At 34.8% G+C, this 23682-nt stretch overlaps 2 protein-coding genes across 12 annotated transcripts; both read left to right on the top strand.

Moving 5' to 3' along the window:
• The first annotated feature begins 1018 nt into the window (after positions 1-1018).
• Positions 1019-11238, top strand: LOC120077557 (poly [ADP-ribose] polymerase 1-like). 10 transcript variants are annotated; one of them, XM_090313668.1, is made up of 18 exons: positions 1019-1367; positions 1990-2039; positions 2127-2304; positions 3218-3404; positions 3504-3801; positions 4076-4271; positions 4342-4503; positions 4591-4651; positions 4753-4816; positions 4912-5127; positions 8854-8960; positions 9041-9309; positions 9391-9603; positions 9678-9770; positions 9843-9944; positions 10024-10089; positions 10189-10380; positions 11052-11238. In XM_090313668.1, exons 1-17 carry the CDS (start codon positions 1224-1226, stop codon positions 10378-10380), a joined length of 2598 nt encoding a protein of 865 aa, XP_090169794.1. In that variant the 5' UTR covers positions 1019-1223; the 3' UTR covers positions 11052-11238. The 10 variants fall into 10 exon arrangements, 7 of the variants coding, with proteins under 7 accessions (XP_090169794.1, XP_038887410.2, XP_038887409.2 ...); XM_039031482.2 differs by having other exon boundaries at positions 9041-9603; XM_039031481.2 differs by having other exon boundaries at positions 10024-10380.
• A 2199-nt stretch (positions 11239-13437) lies between these two features.
• Positions 13438-16810, top strand: LOC120077483 (bet1-like SNARE 1-1). 2 transcript variants are annotated; one of them, XM_039031366.2, is made up of 6 exons: positions 13438-13650; positions 13845-13951; positions 15380-15530; positions 16175-16231; positions 16312-16371; positions 16473-16810. In XM_039031366.2, the coding sequence occupies exons 2-6, from the start codon at positions 13938-13940 to the stop codon at positions 16560-16562; spliced, it is 372 nt and encodes a 123-aa protein (XP_038887294.2). In that variant the 5' UTR covers positions 13438-13650; positions 13845-13937; the 3' UTR covers positions 16563-16810. The 2 variants fall into 2 exon arrangements, with proteins under 2 accessions (XP_038887294.2, XP_038887295.2); XM_039031367.2 differs by having other exon boundaries at positions 13524-13650; positions 13829-13951.
• The last annotated feature ends 6872 nt before the right edge of the window (positions 16811-23682 follow it).

A 23682-nucleotide genomic window follows, 5' to 3' on the forward strand; every position in this document is an offset into this window, starting at 1 on the left:
CATTTTCTCTTATTTTATAGTATAAATATATTTTAATTATGTAAAATAAAAAAAAAAATATAACATGCTTTAAAATATAAAAAATAATTACAAAACATTTACATTATTAAATACACATAAGTTTTGACCTAAAAACTAATAACTATAGTACAATTGTTTCTATCATTTATATGGTGTTAAAATTTGATTCGCAATAATTATTTCTAACTCAAATTATTTGTCTTAAATAATGTTGACTTAAATTCGAATTAATTATATTATTATGTAAATGTCTCAGTTGTATAATATTAGAGTGAAACTAAATGAATGTCTTAATAAACAAAATTTATAGATGGTAAAATTCTAACTAGTTCCAAATGTACTATAAATAATAAATTTAAATTTGAAACGATAAATATACATGCATATTTCAAAATTTAAAATTTTTTTAAAATTTTTTTTTTCTGAAATGAAATTAGAAATATTTAAATATACGTGGAAAGTTGAAATTTAAAAATCAAAATAATATATAAAACTAGATATTGGAAAATTTAAAGTTGAAAATTAAATTAAACATACAAATATAAAAAAATAATAAAGAAAGAGAGAAAAACAATAGAAATATAATCAAACTAATATAGAAAAGAGAGAAATATTAAAAAAAAAAATAAAATGAAAAAGAATTTATCTTAGTAGGGATTTGAACCAGGACAATGATGCCCCTAAAGAAGGGGCGCCTCTTTGGCACTCTGTCAAGGCAATTTTTTTTTCTTGTTGGTAGCTAAAGCATATATAATAGAAACAGAACGGGGATAAACAACTTTCTCAAATCTGGTTCTATTTTTAGAAATGTTTATCAAATTTTAAAAATGAAAAACGGAAACTTTTATCAAATAATTCAATTTTTAGAAAAATGAAAAACAGAAACAAGAAAAATGTTATCAAATAGACTCTATATCATTTCAAAATCATTTTCAAGAACCCAATTCATTCTAAAAGAAAAAAAATTATATATAATACATATTTGAAAGTGATTAGTGATTTTAACTGACTTTTCTTCCGACTCTGCTTTCCTTTAAGCTCGGTGTCACCACTCACTCCCCCTTGTCTTCTCTGACCAAGATTGCATTTTTAAAGTCAAAGATTCTCAATTTCGTTCACATCCCTTAACTACACATATGTTTGTGATTGTGGGTGATTGTTCTTCGGCGTATTTTTATGAAAATTGTTGAGTTCAGGTGAAAATGGCGAACCCCCAGAAGCCATGGAAGGTTGAATATGCCAAATCTTCTCGATCCTCCTGCAAGACCTGCGAAAATCCCATTCAGAAGGAGAATCTCCGCTTTGGCAAGATGGTTCAGGCCACCCAATTCGACGGCTTCATGCCTGTAACTCACCCATTTCCCTCTTTCATCATTTCCCCCCTTTTTTGAGTGTCACTTCTCTGTTGGATTTCTGGGTTTCTTCGTATAACCCTTCTTGTTAGCTCCACGAGCAAGTTTAGGTTTTCGTTAACTCTGTTTATGTTCTTCGTATTCTTCATTTCGTATCAGTTTATTGGTTATTCTCGTCACCATCTTTTAATAACTGTTCGTTTGGACAATATGCATTTGCTTCCACTTGGAATTGGCTCTCACTGACTTTCGCTTTTTCAAAACCTTTGTTTATGGAGACATTTCAATTATATGTATTTTGAAATGGATAAGAATTAATTTCCGAAGGGAGTTATTTCAATTTGGGTGGGTTGTAAAATTCTCTAATTATCAGTTCTGGCTGCTTTTTTTTTTATAGTTAACAATGCCTTTTCAGTTCTTTTCGGCTAGTCAGAATTAAGTCTTCTCATATCTTATGCCTTTTAATTTATCTATTTTAGTGTTTGATTGTTAATTGGAATCTATCTCACTTAGACGCCCTTTATCTTCCTTGACATATTCTTTTAAATTCGTGGGTGTGTACCTTTAGTTTGAACGTTCTTAATGTTCATACGGTCATTTTTCTTTTCTGAACCAGATGTGGAATCATGCTGCCTGCATATTGAAGAAAGAAAAGCAGATCAAATCGTATGTGTACTAATGCTAATTTACGATATGGATACATATATAACATCCGGAAAATTTGCTCATTGGTTCAAATTTACCATATGATAGGATTGATGATGTTGAAGGGCTTGACTTATTGAGATGGGAAGATCAGCAGAAGATCAGACAATACGTGGAAGACAGTGTAGCTGCAGTTGCTGTTACGCCTGTAGAGTGTGGTATTGAAGTTTCACAAACTTCACGTGCTAATTGCAAGCACTGCAAACAGAAGATTATGAAAGGAGAGGTAGCCTTTTTATCCATATTCTCTTAACTAGAGATGTCCACGGGGTGGGGGGCGGGGATGCCAATCCCCATCCCCATCCCCATCCCCGCTCCCCATTTCATTCTCCATCCCCGTGAAATTCCCCACGGGGATCAGGGCGGGGATTCCCCGTGGGTATTCGCGGGGAATTTTTCCCCGTTACTTTTTCTTCTTCTTTTTTTTTTTTTTTTTTTAAATCAATTAATTTAAATAACTAATGTGAACAAATTTTAATTAAATAATTAACTTTATCACTAAGTTGTTTATTATTAAATTGTTTATTATGGTTAGTTTTATATAACAATTTGAATTTAAAGATAAATAATCAAATTTGAAATTTAAAAGTAATATTTATATAATAATAATAACAACATAACATTAGATAACTATACTAAATAAATATGTAGAAGCTAATCGGGGCGGGGACGGGGAATGCATTCCCCGTCCCCATCCCCATTTAGTTCACGGGGAACTTTTTCCCCACTCCCTCCCCCATTCCCCGCCTAATCGGGGAATCTCCGCCCCTTTTGGGGCGAGGCCCCGTGGAGCCCCTTCCCCGTGGGGAAATTGGACATATCTACTCTTAACATCCCATTCTTTGAATCTGAATATAGTTAGACATCTTTTAACTTTTAACCCTTTATGTAGCTTGTCTTTCTTATTTGGATTTTTCAGATTCAAGTTCAAACCTAAACCAAAGAGGGTTTATATACTGTTTTAAGGATTTAGGGGTCTTAGATGTTAGAAACTGAAACCAAATGGGATTTTTAAGGGCAGTGGGGCTTTGCATAACACACTTCTCTTATTTCTTTTATTATTTTCTTTCTCTATTGTGTCATCCATGTCTATGGACATGTTGAAGAAAATGTTGATTTAGTTGCGGCACATTTCCTAGGTCCGTTTGTCCTCTGCCGTAGATAGTAAAGGGGCCAAGGGCCTGGCTAGGTACCATGCAAACTGCTACATTGAACAATGTCCATCTACCCATGTCGAGAAGTTGGCCGGTTGGCAAAACCTCCCACCTTCTGACCCGGCTGCTGTTAGTGCCTTGGTGAAGAAGCCTCCATCTGCTGAAAAAAATGGTATGACCTTCATGTAAATCTGCAAAATAGTGTGTTTGATGTTCTAACCTCATTCATTTATTAACTCATCCGTGTATGTGTGTGCATGGATCATTGAAGAGAAACAGACAACTTCAAAAGCTGGTAAACGCAAAAAAGGCACTGCCGAAGACCAGAATTCTAAAGTTACTAGGGCTGTAGGAGATGTTTCTGTAAGCAGGTCCATGAAAAGTGCTATTGTTTCAGCAGACCCTCAAAATTCATCTGATTTAGTGAGTAAACTGGAGGCACAAAGTAAAGGACTAAGGAAACTAAAAGATGATCTGATAAAGCATGTGACAGCTGTAGAGTTGCGGGAAATGCTTGAATCAAATGATCAAGATTCAACAGGATCATTGCTTGATTTGTGTGATAGCTGGTAGTCTCTTTTCTTCAAGCCTTGCCCATTTCTTTTCTTAGAATTGATTGCTATTGAGAGACTAGTATTGGACTTGCCCTTTTTCTATGCATTACTCTTTTATGAAAGTCGTGCTTGCATCATATGGTAATTCTTGAACAAATTTTGTTGAAAGGTAGTTGATACTTAGGTATATTTAAATTAGTAGTTGCGGTTTTATTTGCTATACCAAAAGGTTTTTCTTTGTTGATTTTAATACTGACACATTTCCTAATTGATATATATGTCTTTTTAGTGCTGATGGTATGATGTTTGGAGCACTTGCAAAATGCCCCATCTGTTCTGGTTCACTACGTTACTCTGGAGGCATGTATCTATGTCACAGATATCAGTCTGCATGGAGCAAGTGTAGCTACTCTACTCGTGAACCAGAGCGCCTTAAAGGGAAGTGGAAAGTCCCAGAAGAGACTGGCAACCAATATCTTAGCAAGGTTTCTGCAAAAACCAATCTTATATGAAAGTAACACAAATGATGATTTCACATCTAATGGTCTCTTACAGTGGTTTAAATTCCAAGTAGGTGCAAAACCCATTCGATTATTGCCACTGCCATCTACTGGTAGTGCCAATGGCAATCAAGCTTCCAATAGTCAATCACAATCATCAAGGGCTGAAAGCTTCGCTGAGCTAAGAGTTTCCTTCTCTGGATTAAAAGATTCCATGGTAAGATCTTTCATTCCAGCTTTTGTATACTTAAAATTACTTTCATTGTGCAGAATGTAGTTGAAATCATTTTCTTGAATCGTGCAGGGAGATTGGAAGAGAAAAATTGAGGGTGAAGGTGGAGCTGTTCATGCCAAGATAAAGAAAGGTATCATCTTTACCGTCTTTTATCACCTCTTTGGTTAGTATTCATGTAACTCTTTTAGATATGTTATGTTAGTCTTCTTTAATGACAAAAATTCAGTGCAGATACTAATTGCTTGGTTGTGAGTGGAGACGTGGATGAAAATAATACAGAAATCAAGAAGGCAAGGTAAAGCATCCTTCTAGTTGTGGTGTTAGTTGTATCTTTCTTAATCAGTTGATTTCTCGATTCTGTCTCTTTTGGTTACTGGATGCAATGGACAGGAGGAGGAAGATACCTATAGTTTGGGAAGAGTATCTGGTAGATTGCTTTAGAAAACAGAAGAAGCTTCCATATGATAGGTACAAAGTTGAAGCCACTGGCGAGTCCACCAGCCTGGTGACCGTAAATGTGGTGGAAGGGAGAAGTGCAGTGCACGAATCTTCAGGCTTGCAGGATACACCTTTAAACATGTCATACTTGTCAACTGGAATTAATAGGTATCCTTATTTTCTCCTTTGCACCCTAAGCTGTCTTCCTATGGATCTGATATTTGTTTTGCCAGTAGATGATAAAGGGTGTGTGCGAACGTGGATAAGGGGAGATTTCAAAATATTATTGTGGTAGGAATGATATCAGAGTTTTATTGGGTTATGAAGGGTATATTAGTAATTAGTTATAGTAGTAGTTTGGGTATTTCGGTTATAAATAGAGTGGGAAAGGTCAAAAGGAAGGGTAGTCAGGCATTGATTCAGTTGATTTAGGACTCGAGGGGGTGTTTGGGGCAAGGAGTGGAATTGTGAACTCCATGAAGTTTTGAAGTCTAGAAACTTCTGGACTCATAAGAGTTAATAAGGTATAAAATTGATGTTTTTAGTAGAATTTTCGCAAATATTTGTTTATTTGGTAAGTTTTTGTAGAAATTGGAGGAATAAAAATATTAATTGGTCTCCTCATATAGGAGAAAGACCTTTTACCAATATGGAAAAAATAAAGACAACAAAGGAAAAATAAATATTCATATATAAATATAGAAATTTCAACACTTCCCCTCAAGCTGGTTTGAAGATGTCTTCCATAGCTAGCTTGTCAATCAATCTGTTAAATTGTTTTTTTGGAAGGCCTTTACTTAACACGTCAGCAATTTGCTCTGATGTAGGAAGATAAGGAATACATATTGTTCCTGTTTCAATTTATTCTTTAATAAAATGCTTATCAACCTCAATATGTTTTGTTCTATCGTGTAGAACTGGATTATGGACAATAGAAATTGCAGCTATATTGTCATAATAAATTCGTATAGGTGTAGTAAAAGAAATCTTCAACTCTTCGATATCTTTTTGATCCATATGCCCTCACAAATTCCATGAGTCAAGGCTCTAAACTCTGCTTCAACACTACTTCTGGCCACCACATTTTGTTTTTTTTCTTCTCCAAGTAACCAAATTTCCTCCAACGAAGGAACAATAACCAGAGGTAGATCTTCTATTTGTAGTACCAGCCCAATCTGCATCAATGTAGACTTCTATTTGGAAGTGATTATTCCTTTTGAATAAAATACCTTTTCCAGGAGACCCTTTCAAATATCTCAAAATTATGTAGGCAGCTTCAAAATGAGTCGGTCCAGGAGTATGTATAAATTGACTAACCATGCTCACAACAAATGCTATATCAGGACGTGTATGAGACATAAATTAATCTACCAACAAGCCTCTAGTATCTTTCCTTGTCCTTTATTTCTTCTACTTTTGCTGCTAGAAGCTCTATATTAGGTTCAATAGGAGTTGCTGCAACGTTGCAACCAAGCAAGCTTGTTTCTTTAAGTAAGTCAAGGACATACTTTCTTTGGTTAACAAAGATCCCCTTCTTTGATCTTGCAAATTCCATTCCTAGGAAATATTTCAACGTTCCCAAGTCCTTAATTTGAAATTCACAAGCCAGTTTGTTCTTGACATCAACTAAGCCTACTTCATCATCACCTGTGAGAATACTATCATCTACATAAACAATCAAAATTGAGATTTTATTATTCTCTGAATGTTTATAAAATAATGTATGATCTGCTTGACTTTGAAAAAAATCTATAATTGGACACAACTTTTCCAAAACGTTCAAACTAATCTCTTGGGGACTGTTTAAGATCATAGAGAGATTTTTTTAATTTGCAAAATTTACTAAAGCCAAGCTCCTTCTCAAAACCTTGTGGTAAGCTCATAAAGACCTCTTCCTCAAGATCACCATTTAGAAAAGCATTTTTCACATCAAGTTAGTAAAACGGCGAATCTAAATTAACTACAAGAGACAAAAGGACTCTAATAGAGTTAATTTTTGCAACAGGGGCAAATGTTTCTTGATAATCAATTCCATATGTCTGAGTGAATCCTTTAGCTATCAGTCTGACCTTGTATCTTTCAACATCTACCGATCAAACATGTTAATCAAGCAGATGCACAGGCTAGGGTTTCTATTCCAGCAACAACAAATTAGATACTAAAGTAAATGATACAAATTGTTTACAATAGGGAATTAAAACAGAATAAAAAGCCAATAGACTAACATCCCACATTTTTTTCAAAATGAACTAGAAAAGAGGGTACAATATTTCTAAATAAAAAACTAAAGGGACAAATTAATTTGGAGCAGAGATGCTTGAGCAGAGGTGATGTCCAAGAGGTTACAGAGGAGGAAAGAGATCAAATTGCCTTGCCATTGTAGCAGCCTGCTTCATAGCCATTGTCGTATTAGTTCTCTGTTGAATTTTTGAGAGGGTTCAACTTGCTTAAACGAATTGCAAGCCACAAAGCCTCAAATAAAGAGGGAAGCAAAGGGAGATTTGTCATCTAAGAAGCACAGATATTGACACGTGACATGGACACAACACAATACGGGCTTGGCAACATGTCAATTTCCAGTGAAGTAGAACACAACATATTAGGGACACATTTATTTATTTAAAACATACGTGCTCACATGCTAATATTGACATATTATGAATTTTATGTTTAAATATATAAAAAAATATCCATACAATTCATAAAAAAGACAATAGATAAGATGACCAACAATGAAGCTGATAAAAGTAAATCCTAAGAAATAATGGTGCCTGAAAGTCCATATAGCAGAGGAATTTAGTGGAAGTGGCATCTGACACTGACACTTTGGCCATTTTAGAAGTGTTTGTGCTTTGTAGTTTGCATCGAGGAGGAGAAATATTGATGAGTCGAATTGGAAGGGGCCAATTGAGTTGATGCTGGTTTGTGCTTGCCTCGTAAGCAGGTGAATACGAATGGTATGGAGATTATAACAAAGGGGGCATCTTGGTTTAGTCAATGCTTAAGGCTTTCAAAATATTTTGGGTTGATAGAAGATGGAAACGTAACACGACTTCAAATGAAAAGGGGCTAGTGAGATTCGGGGAAGGAGGGGGAAGAGGAATAACAAAATCAAGATGAAAGAAAAATAATGGTGCTAAAATAAAATATTTGACTGATCCTTTTGTTTTCTCAAAATCTTTTGTTGTGGTACGTGCAACATGTTATAATCTAATGCTATTAAAAGAAAATTTCTTATAGTGTGGTGTTTGGAGAAACCGAACGAGATGACATGAATTACTACGGTCTCTTGCATGAAGTTTTGGACTAAGAATATACTTGGGAAAGGCATGTTGTTCTTTTAAAATGTAAATGGTTTGACTCATGCTAAGAAGAATAAATTACTTGTAGATTTAGGATATAAGTTAATCAGCATATCCCATTTTTGGTATGTGAATGACCCTTGCATCTTTTCTGCTCAAGCTAAACAAAATTTCTTTATTAACAAACCAAAGCTTGATAGTAATTGGAAAGTTGTTTAAACTGTCCAAAATAAGCACATATGAGAAGTTCCAGAAGTTGAAGACTTGGTAATTGACGAAATGGAGCTGATAGAAGTACCTAGTGTGATTGAGGTCGATGAATCTACATTATTTAGAGGTGATGTTGACCACTGTGTTAGAACGTCAAGATTAGTTGAAAAGGGTGTATGATACCCAGATGATAATGATTTATAAAAGATGAACCTGAAGATGTAGAAGCATCTACTGAAGATAGTCCGAGCTCACTTCAGTATGTAGATTCTGATGATTGGAACAATGAATAACTATGACTTATGTATCCCAATTTCATATTTTATAGTTGAAATCTCATATATGTTTAGATTTATTTTGTTCACATTTTATGAGATTCTAGAGTCATGGCACATTCGGGTCAGGAGCAGGAGACATGCTTATTACTTCAGGCAGATGACACTCCATTTATTGGTTCCTCCACGGAGCGAGATGCGACAATGGCATCAGGTAAAATTTATATCATATAAACATGTACACTTTGAAACCTTATTTTCTTATGTAATCATAAAAGTTTGCCATTGTTTTAGGATCTAGATCATGTTCGAGACAAGTCTCGAGAGGAGAAAAAAGGCGGACAAGAGGGCATAGTCGAAACCTCGAGTTGGACCGACATGTCAATATTCATGGGAGGATCAGGATTGAGATCGACGAGGAAGTTGGGAAACCAGTATGTGCAAATGCCACAAAGTTCAGTAATGCCATTGGTACCATCGCTCGAAACACAATTCCATTGCGTTGTAAGGATTGGAGTGATGTATCGAAAGAAGTTCGAGACCTCGTCGTAGATCAGTTGTTGGTAACTTTACGCTTTATTTATGCCTTTGGGTACTATTTAACTTGTAAATGTTTGATTGCACAATTACTATTGACTATGCAGTCATATTTTGACTTTGACGTGGGAAAGAAGCATGTAAAAAAGTACGTCCTACAAAGAGTTCAAAATACTTTCAAGGAATATAGATCGGATTTGTACAAGCACTACCGTCGATTTAAGGACCCAAAAGAAGCCCGTGCATGTCCACCTAAAAGGATAACAGACGCAACTGATTGGAATCTTCTATGCAACAGATGGGAGACTCCTGAATGGAAGGTATGTGAATAAATTTTTGTTCTTGTACTCATATTCTTATATAACTTAGTTGTTCTAATAAAAAAGTGTTGTAGAAAAAAACGGAGACAAATAAGAAAAGTCGATCGAAAATCCCTTACCTTCACCGGACTGGGTCGAAATCATTTGTCCAAGTGCAAAGTGAAATGGTGAGCTACAAACTCATTATTCTTTACCTTATTTCATTATTATGACTAATATTTTGTGCATTTGATTTACAGAAAATAAAAGAGGGTCGTGATGTTGACCAAGTGGATTTGTTCCGCCAAAGTCATTTTTGTGAAAAAGATGGTTGGGTGAACAATAATGCCAAAGATGCATATGTAAGTTCATCTCTATCATATCTGTGTAAAATTATATATTTCTTTATACTTTTAACTCCTCGTTCCATTATGAATGTAGTTAGAAATGCAAAGACTCATGGAAGCATCATTTCAAGAAGACCCTACACCCATGTCCAGTGTAGAGGTTTGTAAACAAGTTTTGGGTCATCGATCAGGCTACATTAAAGGCCTTGGTTTGAACCCAAAACCTAGCTCATCATCCAGTGTCACGTCTTACCTACAGGACAAAAAAGAGTTGGAAAAGAAAATGGAGAAGATGGAAGATGAGATGATACAGATGAAGGCAAACTATGAGCATATGAAGGAAACAAACGTGGCACTAACTAGTCAATTATCAATGTGGGAAGGTAGATGGGCTGAAATCCAAAACATGTTGGGGCGAGGGCAGGGAAAGGATGGACATTCAAACACTTAGGTATGTTTTTGCCTCCCTTCAATTTCTTTCTAAATTTATTTTTGCTATCCTGCAATGATAGTCAATTTATGTATGCAGTGAATCTACAAAAAATAAGTGTTTATTTATGGTTATTATCCCTTCGTGCATGTAACTTCAACATGGGGGGTTAAGTGTGTTCTTTGCAAGTTCATTTTGGCTAACCTGCATGCATGTAGTGAATCTATAAAAGAAAGTGTTGTAGGCAGCACTTTAAGATACTTACGCAGGTCTAAGAGGGTGGGTGAAGTGCCTTTGGCTCGCTTTGGGTGCGTGGAAATCCATTTTTGCATTCAAAAGACAATTAGGCATGGGTTACGTTGTAGGTTTCGGGGGGCGGGCTAGATGCTCGAAGCTCTTTCAAGCTACTTTTTGACGTTAAAGGGCACGTAGGCACCTTTAAGACACTTGCGTAGGTCCAGGAGGGGAGGGTTAAGTGCATTTGGCTCGCTTTGGTGGGTGCTTTAAAGTCCATTTCTGCATTCGAAAGACACTTAGACACTTTTTATGTTCATTTCGGCTAAGCTGTAGGTTCAAAGGACGCATTGGAATCGCCCAGGAACGTTAAATTCTTTTTGGGGAACTCTTGTGCATTTTTTTTCCTTTATTTCACTTTTAGTTTATGTTTGAACCTTTTCTTTTCTCTCTTTCAGGTCCATAGTTATGCTATCTTCAAAGCTACTGTTGGAAAAATGGACGAATAGAAGCATAAAAGCCTTTAAGATTAATTTAATTTTTTTCCCCTTTTGGTTGTACTTACACAACATTTTCAAGACTATAGTGTATTAAGTGTTGAATATAATTTTGTACTATTACGTTTCAATATATCAACTTTTGTTATATTCAATGTGTTCTAATACCTTTGAAACAACAATTCTAAAAAATTACAGGGCATAGCTTCCACCTATCTGAATCAATCCCATTGAAAAATATTAGCATTGGACTATCTTATAAGAACCGTCAATGCACAAAATGTTAGTATAGAGACTTCTATCTCGACGTACTTTATTGTGTCGGGATAGATCTTAACGAAAACAATATTTTATTAGAATATTATTATGTTGATTGATCTAGATCGATGTTCATAATTTATTCAACTGAGCATAGCTTAAATATGTGTGTTTGAAATCACGTCCGTAGTTTGCATCTTCCTATCCCAATCGTATTAAAAATATTTTTAAAAAATATAAATAAATAAAATGTGGATAGTTCCTTAGCTGAGTGCAGGTCCAACCAACCCATCCACTGACTATTTATATTGGGACTTCTTTTGATCTTATCCATTTCCATTTACCAAACTTATACCAATTAAACCTAATTTTAATATTTACTCCCCATCTCATGATTTATCCTCTGTCACATTTTGCATTCTTCATTTTGTCAATGTATTAATATTTAGAAATTGAAATGATCTTTTTATTTCTTTAATTTCTTTGCTTTTAATTTACGATTTTGATGTCAAGTCTATTTTTGTGTTTACAATTGAAAATATGAAGTCAATATAGTTGCTAAAATATTTGTCCATAAGCTAATTTCATCATAGTTTAGTTAAATAAAAATATCAATTATCATCTTAAATATTGATGATTCGATTCCCATTCTCCCAATAGTTGGATTAAAAAAAAGACTTTTAAGTTTGTGTCAATAAAGTTTTTAAACTTTTAAAAAATGTCTAATAAATCTTTAGTTATTATGTATTTAATAAATTCTTAACTTCTAAAAGTATTTGAGTCCCTAAATTTTCAACTTTGTATTTAGTAGATCTTTTATATCTTCAAATTTGTTTGAAAGTAACTCAACTATGGGTTATAGAATTAAATTGTGTGTTTTAACAAGAGTTCATACTTTTAATTTTGTGTTTAGTAGGTACATAAATTTTTATAAGATATTGAATAGGTCAATAATCAATTAAACACATTCTTTAAAATTTGTACCCATTTGACATAAGAATTAAGTTTCAAAAGCTTATGAGACATCTTTATTAATGGAAATATCTTTCTATAAGTAATTTATTAGAAGTGTTTTTCATACGATGATTTTAATATTTAGTTTTACATTTTTAAATGTGATATTTATACCATCAAAATTGATCTAAAATGAACAAAAACCTATTTGGGAGTGGTTTTGAAATTAACACACAAGGGATTTTAAACATTTCTAATTCAAATAAAATACCCTCAACACTTTTTAATGTTAAGCGATCAAATTAATTCGAACATGAAAGTTTAGCAACTAAAATTGTAATTTACCATAAAATAAATAAGGCCTAATCACAAGTTTAGTTCTTCAATTTCGATGTTTATAAAAATTTAAAATTTGAGTGACCAAATAAATTTTATAGCCAAAGTAAACTTAATTCAATGATGATTGACATAACCTTCCTCCTTAAAGGTCAAAAGTACTAAAAAAAAACAAACAAAAAAAAATCTTAGAAGTTTGTGTTTATTTGGTCATTAAATTTTAATAAATGTTATCTTTAAACATTTAATATTGTGTTTAATAAGCTTGTAACAAATTCAAATTTTGTAAAATTTTAAAATTTATGTTTTATTAAGAACTTAAACTTTCAATTTTGTATCTAATAGCTTCATAAATTTTAAAAAATTTAAAAATTTTAGAGACTGTTCTTGTAATTTTGAAAGCTCAATAATCAAATTGACCATTAACCTCAAAGTTAGAGACTAAGGATGTATTTGAAATATATTTTCAAGAGTTTAATTTTAAAAATAAGTCATTTTAGAAGAAATTAGAGTATAGGGTAGACACTCAAAATAATTTTTTAAGTGTATTTCAATCTATTTTTATCAAAAATATTTAAATAAAAATGAGTATTTTGAACAACATTTTTTTCTCAAATCAATGTAGACGGATCTTAAATTTATAATTTAACCAAAAAATAATTAATGTTTGTTAAAAATAAAAATAAGAATACGAATAAAAATAAAAATAAAAATAAAAGTAAAAATAAAATAAAATAGAAAAATTTTTACGTATAGAAAAAATGTGAAATCATTTACCGAAATAGAAAAAAACACTCATAATCTCAAGATTAAAAATTTGCTTGTGGGAGTAGCTTTTCTTATTTTTATATATTTCAAAATTCTCCAATAAAATATATTAAAAGAAAAAAAAAAAAACATTTGGAAATAAAATTTCAATATATATCCCTACTCCCCCGTCAGGATTCGCCGATCGTCTTCCTCCGTCGTTTCTCAAACTTTCAGGCTTCAGCTGCTCTGACAACTTCTTCCGGTACGTTTCTCTTCCACCTCCTTCCTCCTAAATCTTTCTCCAATTCAAATTCCCCTTTCAATTTTGATCTTCGTAGTTGGATTCTCGATTCTCTCTTCCGTTTCCTTCTCGATTCTTCGCCACTGCATCCCTTTTTCTTAATTTCACTCGTCTCCGATCAACTTCTACTCTAATACAGTTCAATTCCTCAACAGAGAAGCGTTTGTATAACAGATCGAGAAGTCTTTGATTGCGAATCCAAGAACGTTCAGGCCTGGGCGTGGATTCTGTTTCGTCCCGAGAGAGTCATGAACGCGAGAAGGTTTTTCTTGAATCTTTCAATACTCCCTTTTATGTTTATTTTCTCTTAAGAAATCCACATGGTTCGCCATTGCTTTTCAGAAATTCTACTGGGTTTTTAATTAGTTTGTGATAAATTTACATTTACGATTCAGGGTTGTGTTGCATTATTATAGGCTAGTTGATCTTGATAGGAGGATGACTCGATGAATTTGAATATCTATTTGGTATAGGAGGGTTTCGTTTCTTGAACTGAATAGAAGCGTTCAGTCTAGAGACTTGCTTAATTTTTGATGCATTACAAAATTGCAACATCTGAAGAGTACTTTTCTAGCTCATTTGTCTTGTTCATACTTCATATATTAGCAGGTGATTTTAGAATAATCACATACATTCTTTAGGGCTCCGGTTTTTTTTGTTTTTTTTTTTTTTTTGAGTTTTTCAAAAATAGAAAAATAAGGGTAACTATTTATATAAACCTTCTTTGATAGAGGCAGATAGGAGTCTATCAGCCTCTATTAGTGATAGAAATCGATAGAAATCTATCATTAAAGTGTTCTTTTGCTATTTCTATAAATAGATTGATATTTTTTCTATATGCGAAAATTTCTATTTTTTTTTTCGTCTTCAAGCACTTCTTCATTCTGTTTGTGATGCTTCATTCTGATATTGTCTTGAAATTCAAGATCTCTAATTTTAACCCTTTATGCTATGTTATGACATTCTGTGCCTGTACTTGAATAAGTCGTACTGTTAAGTGATTCAACATTAACACCTTGTAACATTTCGGATAATTGGCTACAAATCCTGAATTATCAGGATAGATTAATCTTAATGACATGTTTATGTTGGAAATGAACTTCATTTCCTATATCTTAATTGATCTCTGGCAGTGACTGTGGTATGCATATTGACATTTACTGGTTTTCAATTCTTTAGGCCCTGTTTGGAAACCATTTGGTTTTTGCTTTTAGTTTTTGAAAATTAAGCATATAAACACCCCTTTCACCTCTAAATTTCTTGCTTTTTTATCTACTTTTTACCAATATTTTTTAATCCTAAGTCAACAATTGAAAACTAAAAAAAATAGTTTTTTAAAAACTTGTTTTTGTTTTTAAAATTTGGTTAAGAATTCAACTATTGTACTTAAAGAAAGATGTTAATGATGGTAGAAAATTGGGAGAAAATAGGCTTAATTTTCAAAAACCAAAATAAAAAAAACGAAATAATTAGTAAACGGGGCTTTAGTTTTCAACTTTTATGTTAAACTTTTAGTCCAAGTACAATTCACCCTTGAAAGTTGAATGGAAGTTCCGAAAGTCCTTTTTATTTAACCACCAACGGAAGAATATATATTTGCAGTAGCAATTCAATGTTTAGCAAATGAATTTCAGGTTGATCTTCCTAAGTGCTGGTTGTTCTTCTTGTAATATGATCTATTGGAGTGTAGGGAACTGCGCAACAATAGGGTTGCTCTCTTCGATGGCATTGAGGAGGGTGGTGTCAGGGCTTCATCTTCCTACTCCTCCCATGAAATTGAGGAGCATGATAATGAAGCAGCATTGGATGGCTTGCAAGACAGAGTCCTCCTGTTGAAGAGGGTATTACTTTCTTATCCAGTCTCAGTCATTAATCTTAGATGTTCGAGTGTTGGGTAGGAATAAAGAAAAAACTATACACCTATAATATGCTACAATTATTAGTGAGAACGAATCCTGCAAGCATAATGTGCTGCAATTATTGTTGAGAATGAATTTTGCACCTATAATATGCTCTGCAGTTATTGTCAAGGATGAATTCTCCACCTATGATATGCTGCAATTATTGTTGATGACAAATTTTTGCTTCTAGAATATGGTGCAATTTATTGTTGGACGATGTAAAGGATGAAAATACTATATTGTTTAAAGCAGAAGAGGGATTTTTAACTAAATATGTGTTTTTAATAGATAGAAAGGGTAATTGCAATAGGTAGTACTTTTATGGTTAATAATTAAGTGTATAGCAACATTTATAAAGAATTGCAAATATAGCAAAATCTATCAGTGATAGACTCCTCTAAACGATATAGTCCATCACTGAAAGACTCCGAGAGCTGAATCTAAATCTTGTTATATTTGCGATTTTTTTTTGCACTGTACTATATTTGTTAATATATTTGGACCTGATTGCTATATTTGCAACTGCCCTTAGATATATATTTTTTCCCGGATTGCATATGAAGTGAAAGATGTTATTGTAACAGTTGACGGGTGACATAAATGAAGAGGTGGAGAGTCATAACCGGATACTGGATAGGATGGTATGTCAACTTCAACTGTGTTATGTAGTTCTTGCTGTTATTATCAACTGAGACTAAATTTCTTGCACGTTTTGGTTTAGGGTAATGATATGGATTCATCAAGAGGAGTGTTGTCAGGAACTATGGATCGATTCAAGACGGTATGACCATTTTCTCAAGAACAAATCATTCCCACACTCTTTCGATATTCTCTTTCAACATTTTTTTTCATCGTTTTTTACATTAATTTTGATCTGTTTAGGTGTTTGATCCCAAGTCAAGCCCGAAGATGTTTTCACTAGTCGCACTTTTCGTGGCAATTTTCTTCATCGTGTACTATCTCACAAGGTAATCCTCCCCCATTTGGATATCGAAAGAACTCGAGCTTTGCCTAGAAGACAATGATCACTATTGCTGCCTAGTTCTATCAGTAAGTTTGGCATAGATGTTCTGTTGATGCTTGTGTGAATATGTTTGCTTGTACCAAATTAAAGTTGAATGAGTTTGAAAACCAAATATCATCTGCTGCTCTCCATTCAGCTAGACATTGATGGGGAGAGATATATAATCAGCAAACCAGTTTGTTACTTGAGAGTTTAATATCTCTGCCTTGCCTATATTCTCTATTTGATTTAAAGCCAGATTACCATTCAAACAAGCTATGAAGCTCACAACTGTGCTAGAATGTTCTGAAGAAAGAGTAGAGAAAACTTGTCTTTCTTCTCTAGGCCGAATTACAAAAGCACCCTTGAATTTTCTCATTTGTTTAAAAAATCTCCATTTTGTTTTTGTTTTTTTTAATGCAATTTAACTTTGACATTTATTGGTGTAGATATCTATTAGAATATTGAACAAAAGTTGGAGTTTGTTTACTGTTGTGATTTTAATATCTTCAGAAGTGATGTCTGTTCCAAGTTTCAAGGGTTCAAGGGTCGGTGGCAATTGTAAGAAGGATCTGTCTAATTGATAAATAAGTTAAAATATCATTTTGGTCCACGCGTTTTAGAGTTTGTTTAATCTTGGTTAAGTTAAAATTTGGTCCTTGTGGTTTGGAAAAATTTAGGATTTAGTTTCTATGATTTTAAAGCTAAGAATTTGGTCCTTATAATTTGATAAAACTTCATAAATAGTCCATTTGATTTGATAAAATCTTCATAAATAATCATGTCATTGGGACTATTTATGAAGGTTTCATCATACACGAGAATAAATTCTAATTATAAATTATATGGATTAAATTCTAATTTTATCCAAATTATAAAGAATATATTTGTAATTTAACCTATAGTTTTACTCTCGGTACTTTTATATGATTAATTTTAGTTTCTATATTTTTAATAAACTTTAAATTTAGTCTCTTATCGAGGTTGATTAAATAAATATAATAATTTTTTAGCAAGAAAATATGATACGTATAGTAGAAGTGTTAATTAATAATAAAAAGTTTTTGAAAAAAACAAATAATAAATTAGTACTAGAGATTAAAGTTAAGATTTATAGATAGTATATTGGTTAATTAGACATTTGAAAGTAAAAAAAAATTTAATATGGAAGAACTCTCAAAGTATAGGGGATAAAAAGTTATTTTAGCCTAATAAATATCTTCAGTAATTTTTCAATTTTATTCTTTAAAATGTTGTTGGAGAAGCAATTTCGTCCAATCACAAAATGTCATGTGTCGTCCATTTGGTCATTTGATTAGAATAATGGACTCATCACCTTCAAAGATGGTAAAGCTTAGACCAGATATTTTTGGTTGGGCGATGACCGATTGGGTTTTGAATCATAAATTGGATCAGATCGAGTATTTAAAATTGGTCGGATCCAAAATTTGACTCAATTCAAGCCCACAATGGAAAGTTTGGGCATAAGAAAAGTGATTGGGCCCAATCCTAACTTTGGCTTAGACCTAAAAAGTGGTTGGGCCTAAACCAACTTAGGCTTAGACCAAGAAAGTAGTTGGGCCTAAACCAACTTAGGCTTAGACCAAGAAAGTAGTTGGGCCCAAACCCGCCCAAAGGTAAATGGGACACAAGAACACCTAAAATCCATAGAAATCCTCTATAAATAGAGGCCTTGCCCTTTCATTTAAAAGAAAGGAGTCTGAAGATTGAAAGCTTTGAAGATTGAAATTATGCAGAATTGAAGTCTGAAGTTCTCAAGTTCTCAAGCTCCAAATGACTGAAGCTCCAAAGTTCTCAAGCTCGAAAGACCAAAGTCTTAAACTCTCAAGCTTTCAAGACTAAAGCTCCCAAGCCCTAAAGATTTGAAGATTGAAGACTTGGAAGATTAAGGCTCTAAGCTCTTGAAGACTTCAAAACTAAACTTACAAGAAGATTTGGAAGATTTATACTTATTGTAACATTTGAGAGAAAGAATCAAAGGAATATATATTAGAGATTGTACCTTTATATGAAGGAAATCGGATTCGAGATTTCCATGAGCAGTGGAAGAAAGATAATTCCAAATCACAATCATGAATGAACAATACATTTACAGTCAAAAACAAAACAAGCGGTTATACAAATCATATAGAAATTACAGTATGAAAAACTACAAATGCACAAAGGGAAACTCTACAAACATTTGCAGATGCGTCTCCACGCTTCTTTGCGCACGACAGCTCGAACAATAGTAAATTCGAATACTTGATCTACACGACTGCAACACAGCAACGAACACAACACGAACACTTCACGCTCATCCTCAACGATCGCCTTTGTCACGAACTCCTCCGCAACAGCGAGAACTCCTTCACAGCACCACGAACGGCCTCTAGAAAACCTCGACGGTGTCGAGTTGAGTCTGACACCACCAACAAGTCGACCTTGGTATTCTCGGTGTGAGAATCCATAGGGTGGGCTGTGTTCGGACTTGGTATGAGGCAGACGAAGGAGGAAACACCGATCGTGTACACGACTGGGCAAGTGGGAGATGGCAGAGACCTATTGTATAGGTCGATACCCAATCGTTTAGATAAAGCTATGCGATCGTCTAGCAAAAGCTATGCGATCGTTTAGCTCGGTCTGTCGCCTACAGACTCTACACGATCGTTTACTTAAGGCAAGCAATCATCTAGCAAAACTATGCGATCGTTTAGTAAATACTGCACGATCGTTTAGCTCACCCAGCCGTCGTTTAGTAAATCCATATTTACTTGACGACTCTGTGAGTTCCCTTTTTTCGCCGAGAGAAATCTCAAAAACTTTTTTCAGCCTTTTGTAAAAGTTCCTTTTGAAAATATGAAAACCATTTTTTTTTAAACTCACATTTACCATGAATTCAATAACCACCCACTCACTTGGTTATTAAAGAAAAAAAAATTAATTATCCAATAATTACTATTATTATAAATATAAATGATTACCAACTTATCATACTATATTTATAACCTATAGTTTTAATATTTCATCTAATGAAACATATAAACCATAGTTCTTTTTCTATTCCATGGTACTTAATGTAAATCTCATTTACATCAGTCCTCCACTAGATGTATTTTATACATCATACCGATTATATCATATATAATCAAAATACCTCTTGTCAATTTGAACATTTCAAATCAACACCAAGAACTGATCCTCAATTGAATCCATTGAGCTACCAAGGGGACTTTATGGACCTGTAGCTCGAAGCTCCAATGGTACGTTAATAACTGACTAAACTCTTTAGTCATGGGATCCACTATCCGTTAACTGCCAGACACTTCACTAAAGACCGACAACTGAACTTTTCTTACTACAGATATATGTGTCCATCTTAACCAATAAGCAGTGCGACAACCCTTCACAGATCGCTCGTAAGTACTGCTGGGCCAATAACTGTTATGCCCCTGTAGTTACATCTATCTTCTTAATTACTACTGATCCCTCTAATGAACATAAGTCATAGTCCTACTATGACTGAGTCTTCTTTTCCAAAGAGAAGCTGTGGTCACTAAGCCCTGAAATCAGCTCTTAAGGGAGCAATCTCTCTACTTATCCCTGCTTCGGGAAAGGAGTGAATTCCATATTGTGGATTGAGTTCCCAGCTCCCAGATCAGACAAGTCCAAAAAAATGTAGGCATATTGAGTTGGCAATCTGGCCACTCTCACCCATACTAATCAAAGGACCGCCCTCAAAGGTAGGAGTTCCCAAAACACTCAGGATTGAGGTCGTGTCACCTATGGTTGTTTAGGTGAGATGTAAGTCTCTAGTATCAACAACATTATATACAGACTCTACACGATCGTTTACTTAGGGCAAGCGATCGTCTAACAAAACTATGTGATCGTTTAGTAAATACTGCACGATCGTTTAGCTCGCCCAACTATCGTTTAGTAAATCCGTATTTACTTAACGACTCCATGAGTTCTCTTTTTTCGCCGAGAGAAATCTTAAAAACTTTTTTCAGCCTTTTGTAAAACTTCCTTTTGAAAATAGGAAAACCATTTTCCTTTTAAACTCACGGTTATCATGAATTCAATAACCACCCACTCACTTGGTTATATACAGAGTCTAGTCATCTCGTGGACTAGGTCTTATACAAACTCTTTGTATAGGACACCCCTGCTCGCATGTCTCCACATGAATGGTCAGTATCAACCATCTATAGTAGTTTACAACACTTGCAAACTTCTACAAAGCGGGCCGTATCCATAGTGTCACCAAGATCAGATATCACACCTTAATCCTTATACTACATACCTATTTAGGTTATCACTTAAGGCATGATCCACTTGTATATCACATATACATGCTTAAGTTCACATAAGATATCCAAGGAGCTTTGTTTATTGGATATGAGTAAATGCTAGAATAAATAACACTTATTTTATTCATTAAAAAATGTGTATCTTTACAAAACAACGAGACTCTGGGAGAATTAGGACAACAATCCCAACAATCTCCCAATTGTCCTAATGACTCGGGAGACTAATGTGCAATACAATATAAAAATTTACAATATACAATAAACTAGGGCATACCCCAGTATCATCTCCCACTTGCCCTAGACAAGATGCTGCATGTCCTGCAGACCCAGACTATCTAGGTGACCCTCAAACACTTTAGCCGTAAGGGCCTTTGTAAAGGGATCAACAACGTTGTGCTCCGATGCGATCTTCGTGACTATCACATCACCGCGATGCACAATCTCCCTGATTAGGTGATATTTCTGTTCTATGTGCTTACCCTGACGATGACTCCAAGGTTCCTTCGAATTTGCCACAGCCCTGCTGTTATCACAATACAGTGTGATCGGAAAATCCATATTTGGAACAACTTCCAAATCTGAAAGGAATTTCCTCAACCAAACAACCTCTTTAGCTACTTCACAAGTCGCTACGAATTCGGCTTCCATAGTGGAGTCCACGATGCATCCTTACTTGATGCTTCGCCAGACTACAGCCCCTCCATTCAGAGTAAACACTGACCCCGATGTCGATTTGCGAGAATTTTTATCGGTCTGAAAGTCAGAGTCCATGTATCCTGTAAGGATCAGATCCTTATCTCCATACACAAACATGTAGTCCCTCATTCTCCGAAGATACTTGAAGATTGTCTTGACCGCCATCCAGTGGTCAAATTCTGGATTGGACTGATACTGACTGACAATCCCTACTGCATAGCAAATGTCGGGTCGGGTACACAACATTGCATACATCAAGCTTCCTACAGCAGAAGCATAGGGAATCCGTCTCATCTCCTCAACTTCTTGAGGTGTCTTAGGACATTGATCCTTAGACAGAATGATTCCATGCTTGAAGGGTAACAAACCCTCTTGGAATCCTGTATCCTATACCTGATCAACATTTGATCAATGTACGATGCCTGAGACAGGGTTAACCGTTTGTTCTTGCGATCTCGAATAATCTGGATCTCGAGACCATACTGTGCCTCACCCAAATCTTTCAGTTGGAACTGGGCAATTAACCACTCCTTAATATCAGTCAGATACCCTACATCATCCCCAATGAGTAGGATTCATCCACATACAGTACCAAGAAAGCTACTGAGTTGTTGATGATCTTCTTGTAAACACAAAACTCATTAACGTTCTGGTCAAATCCAAACGATTTGACAGCAGTGTCAAATCTGATGTTCCAAGATCTAGATGCTTGTTTCAGCCCATAAATGGACCTATTAAGCTTGTAAACTCTTTGCTCTTGATCTGGGACTACGAACCCCTCTGGTTGTGTCATATAGATGGTCTCCTTAAGATTATCATTAAGAAAGGCAGTCTTGACGTCCATTTTCCATATTTCATAATCATAAAATGTGGCTATGGACAGGAGAATCCGGATAGACTTTAACATGACAACATGTGAGAAAGTTTCCTCATAGTTAACTCCCTCAACCTGGGTATAACCCTTTGCCACGAGTCTACCCTTAAATGTTTGCACCTTTCCATCTACACCTCTCTTTCGCTTATAAATCCACTTACACCCAATAGGTCTTACCCCATCAGGTGGATCAACAAGCTCTCAGACATTATTGAAGTACATAGACTCCATTTCTTGGTTCATGGCCTTAACCCATTCATCTTTGTCAACATCCTCCATTGCTTTCTTAAAAGACAATGGATCCTTGACCCCATCATTCGTAATGACGTTTTGGGCTTCAGTCACACCCATGTAGCGATCCCGTGGGTTCATAACCCTCCCACTACGTCGAGGCAGTCTAAACTCTTGAACTGGTTGATTAGATGTACCGACCTTAACAACTCTTGTTGATCTGTCAGTCTGTTTAACAACTCTTGTTGAACCCTCAATAGTCTCAGTCTCACTAGAAATCTCATGTAAAACAAGCTTACTTTGTAGCTTATGATCCCGGATGTGGTCTTCTTCCAAGAAGATAGCATTTGTAGAAACAAACACTTTGTTCTCACTCGGATCATAGAAGTATCCTCCTCTCGTTTCCTTGGGGTAGCCTACAAAGAGGCAAACCTTCGAACGCGGTTATAATTTCTTTGGGTTAGTCGTTAGCACATGTGCCGGACAGCCCCAAATCCTGAAGTGGCGTAAACTACCTTTACGGCCTCTCCATAACTCAAAAGGTGTTTCAGAAACACTTTTCGATGGAACGTTGTTCAGGATATAACATGCAGTTTGCACTGCATAACCCCAAAACGAGTCTGGAAGATGAGCATAACTCATCATAGACCGAACCATGTCCAACAAGGTTTTGTTTCTCTTTTCTGATACACCATTCTGCTGAGGTGTATCAGGGGTTGAGAGTTGGGACGCAATCCTATATTTTATCAAATAGTTTTGGAATTGGAGGTCCATATACTCTCCACCACGATCAGATCGTAGTGTTTTTATCTTCTTACCTAACAAGTTTTCAACTTCACTCTTATACTTCTTAAACTTGTCAAGGGCTTCAGACTTATGTTGCATTAGGAAGAGATACCCAAACCTTGAATAATCATCTATGAAAGAGATGAAATATTCATACCCACCTCGAGCTCTAACATTCATCGGACCACA

This window comes from Benincasa hispida, chromosome 5, assembly GCF_027475165.1.
Source record: "Benincasa hispida cultivar pf3 chromosome 5, pf3_genome.v1.1, whole genome shotgun sequence".
Classification (NCBI taxonomy): domain Eukaryota; kingdom Viridiplantae; phylum Streptophyta; class Magnoliopsida; order Cucurbitales; family Cucurbitaceae; genus Benincasa; species Benincasa hispida.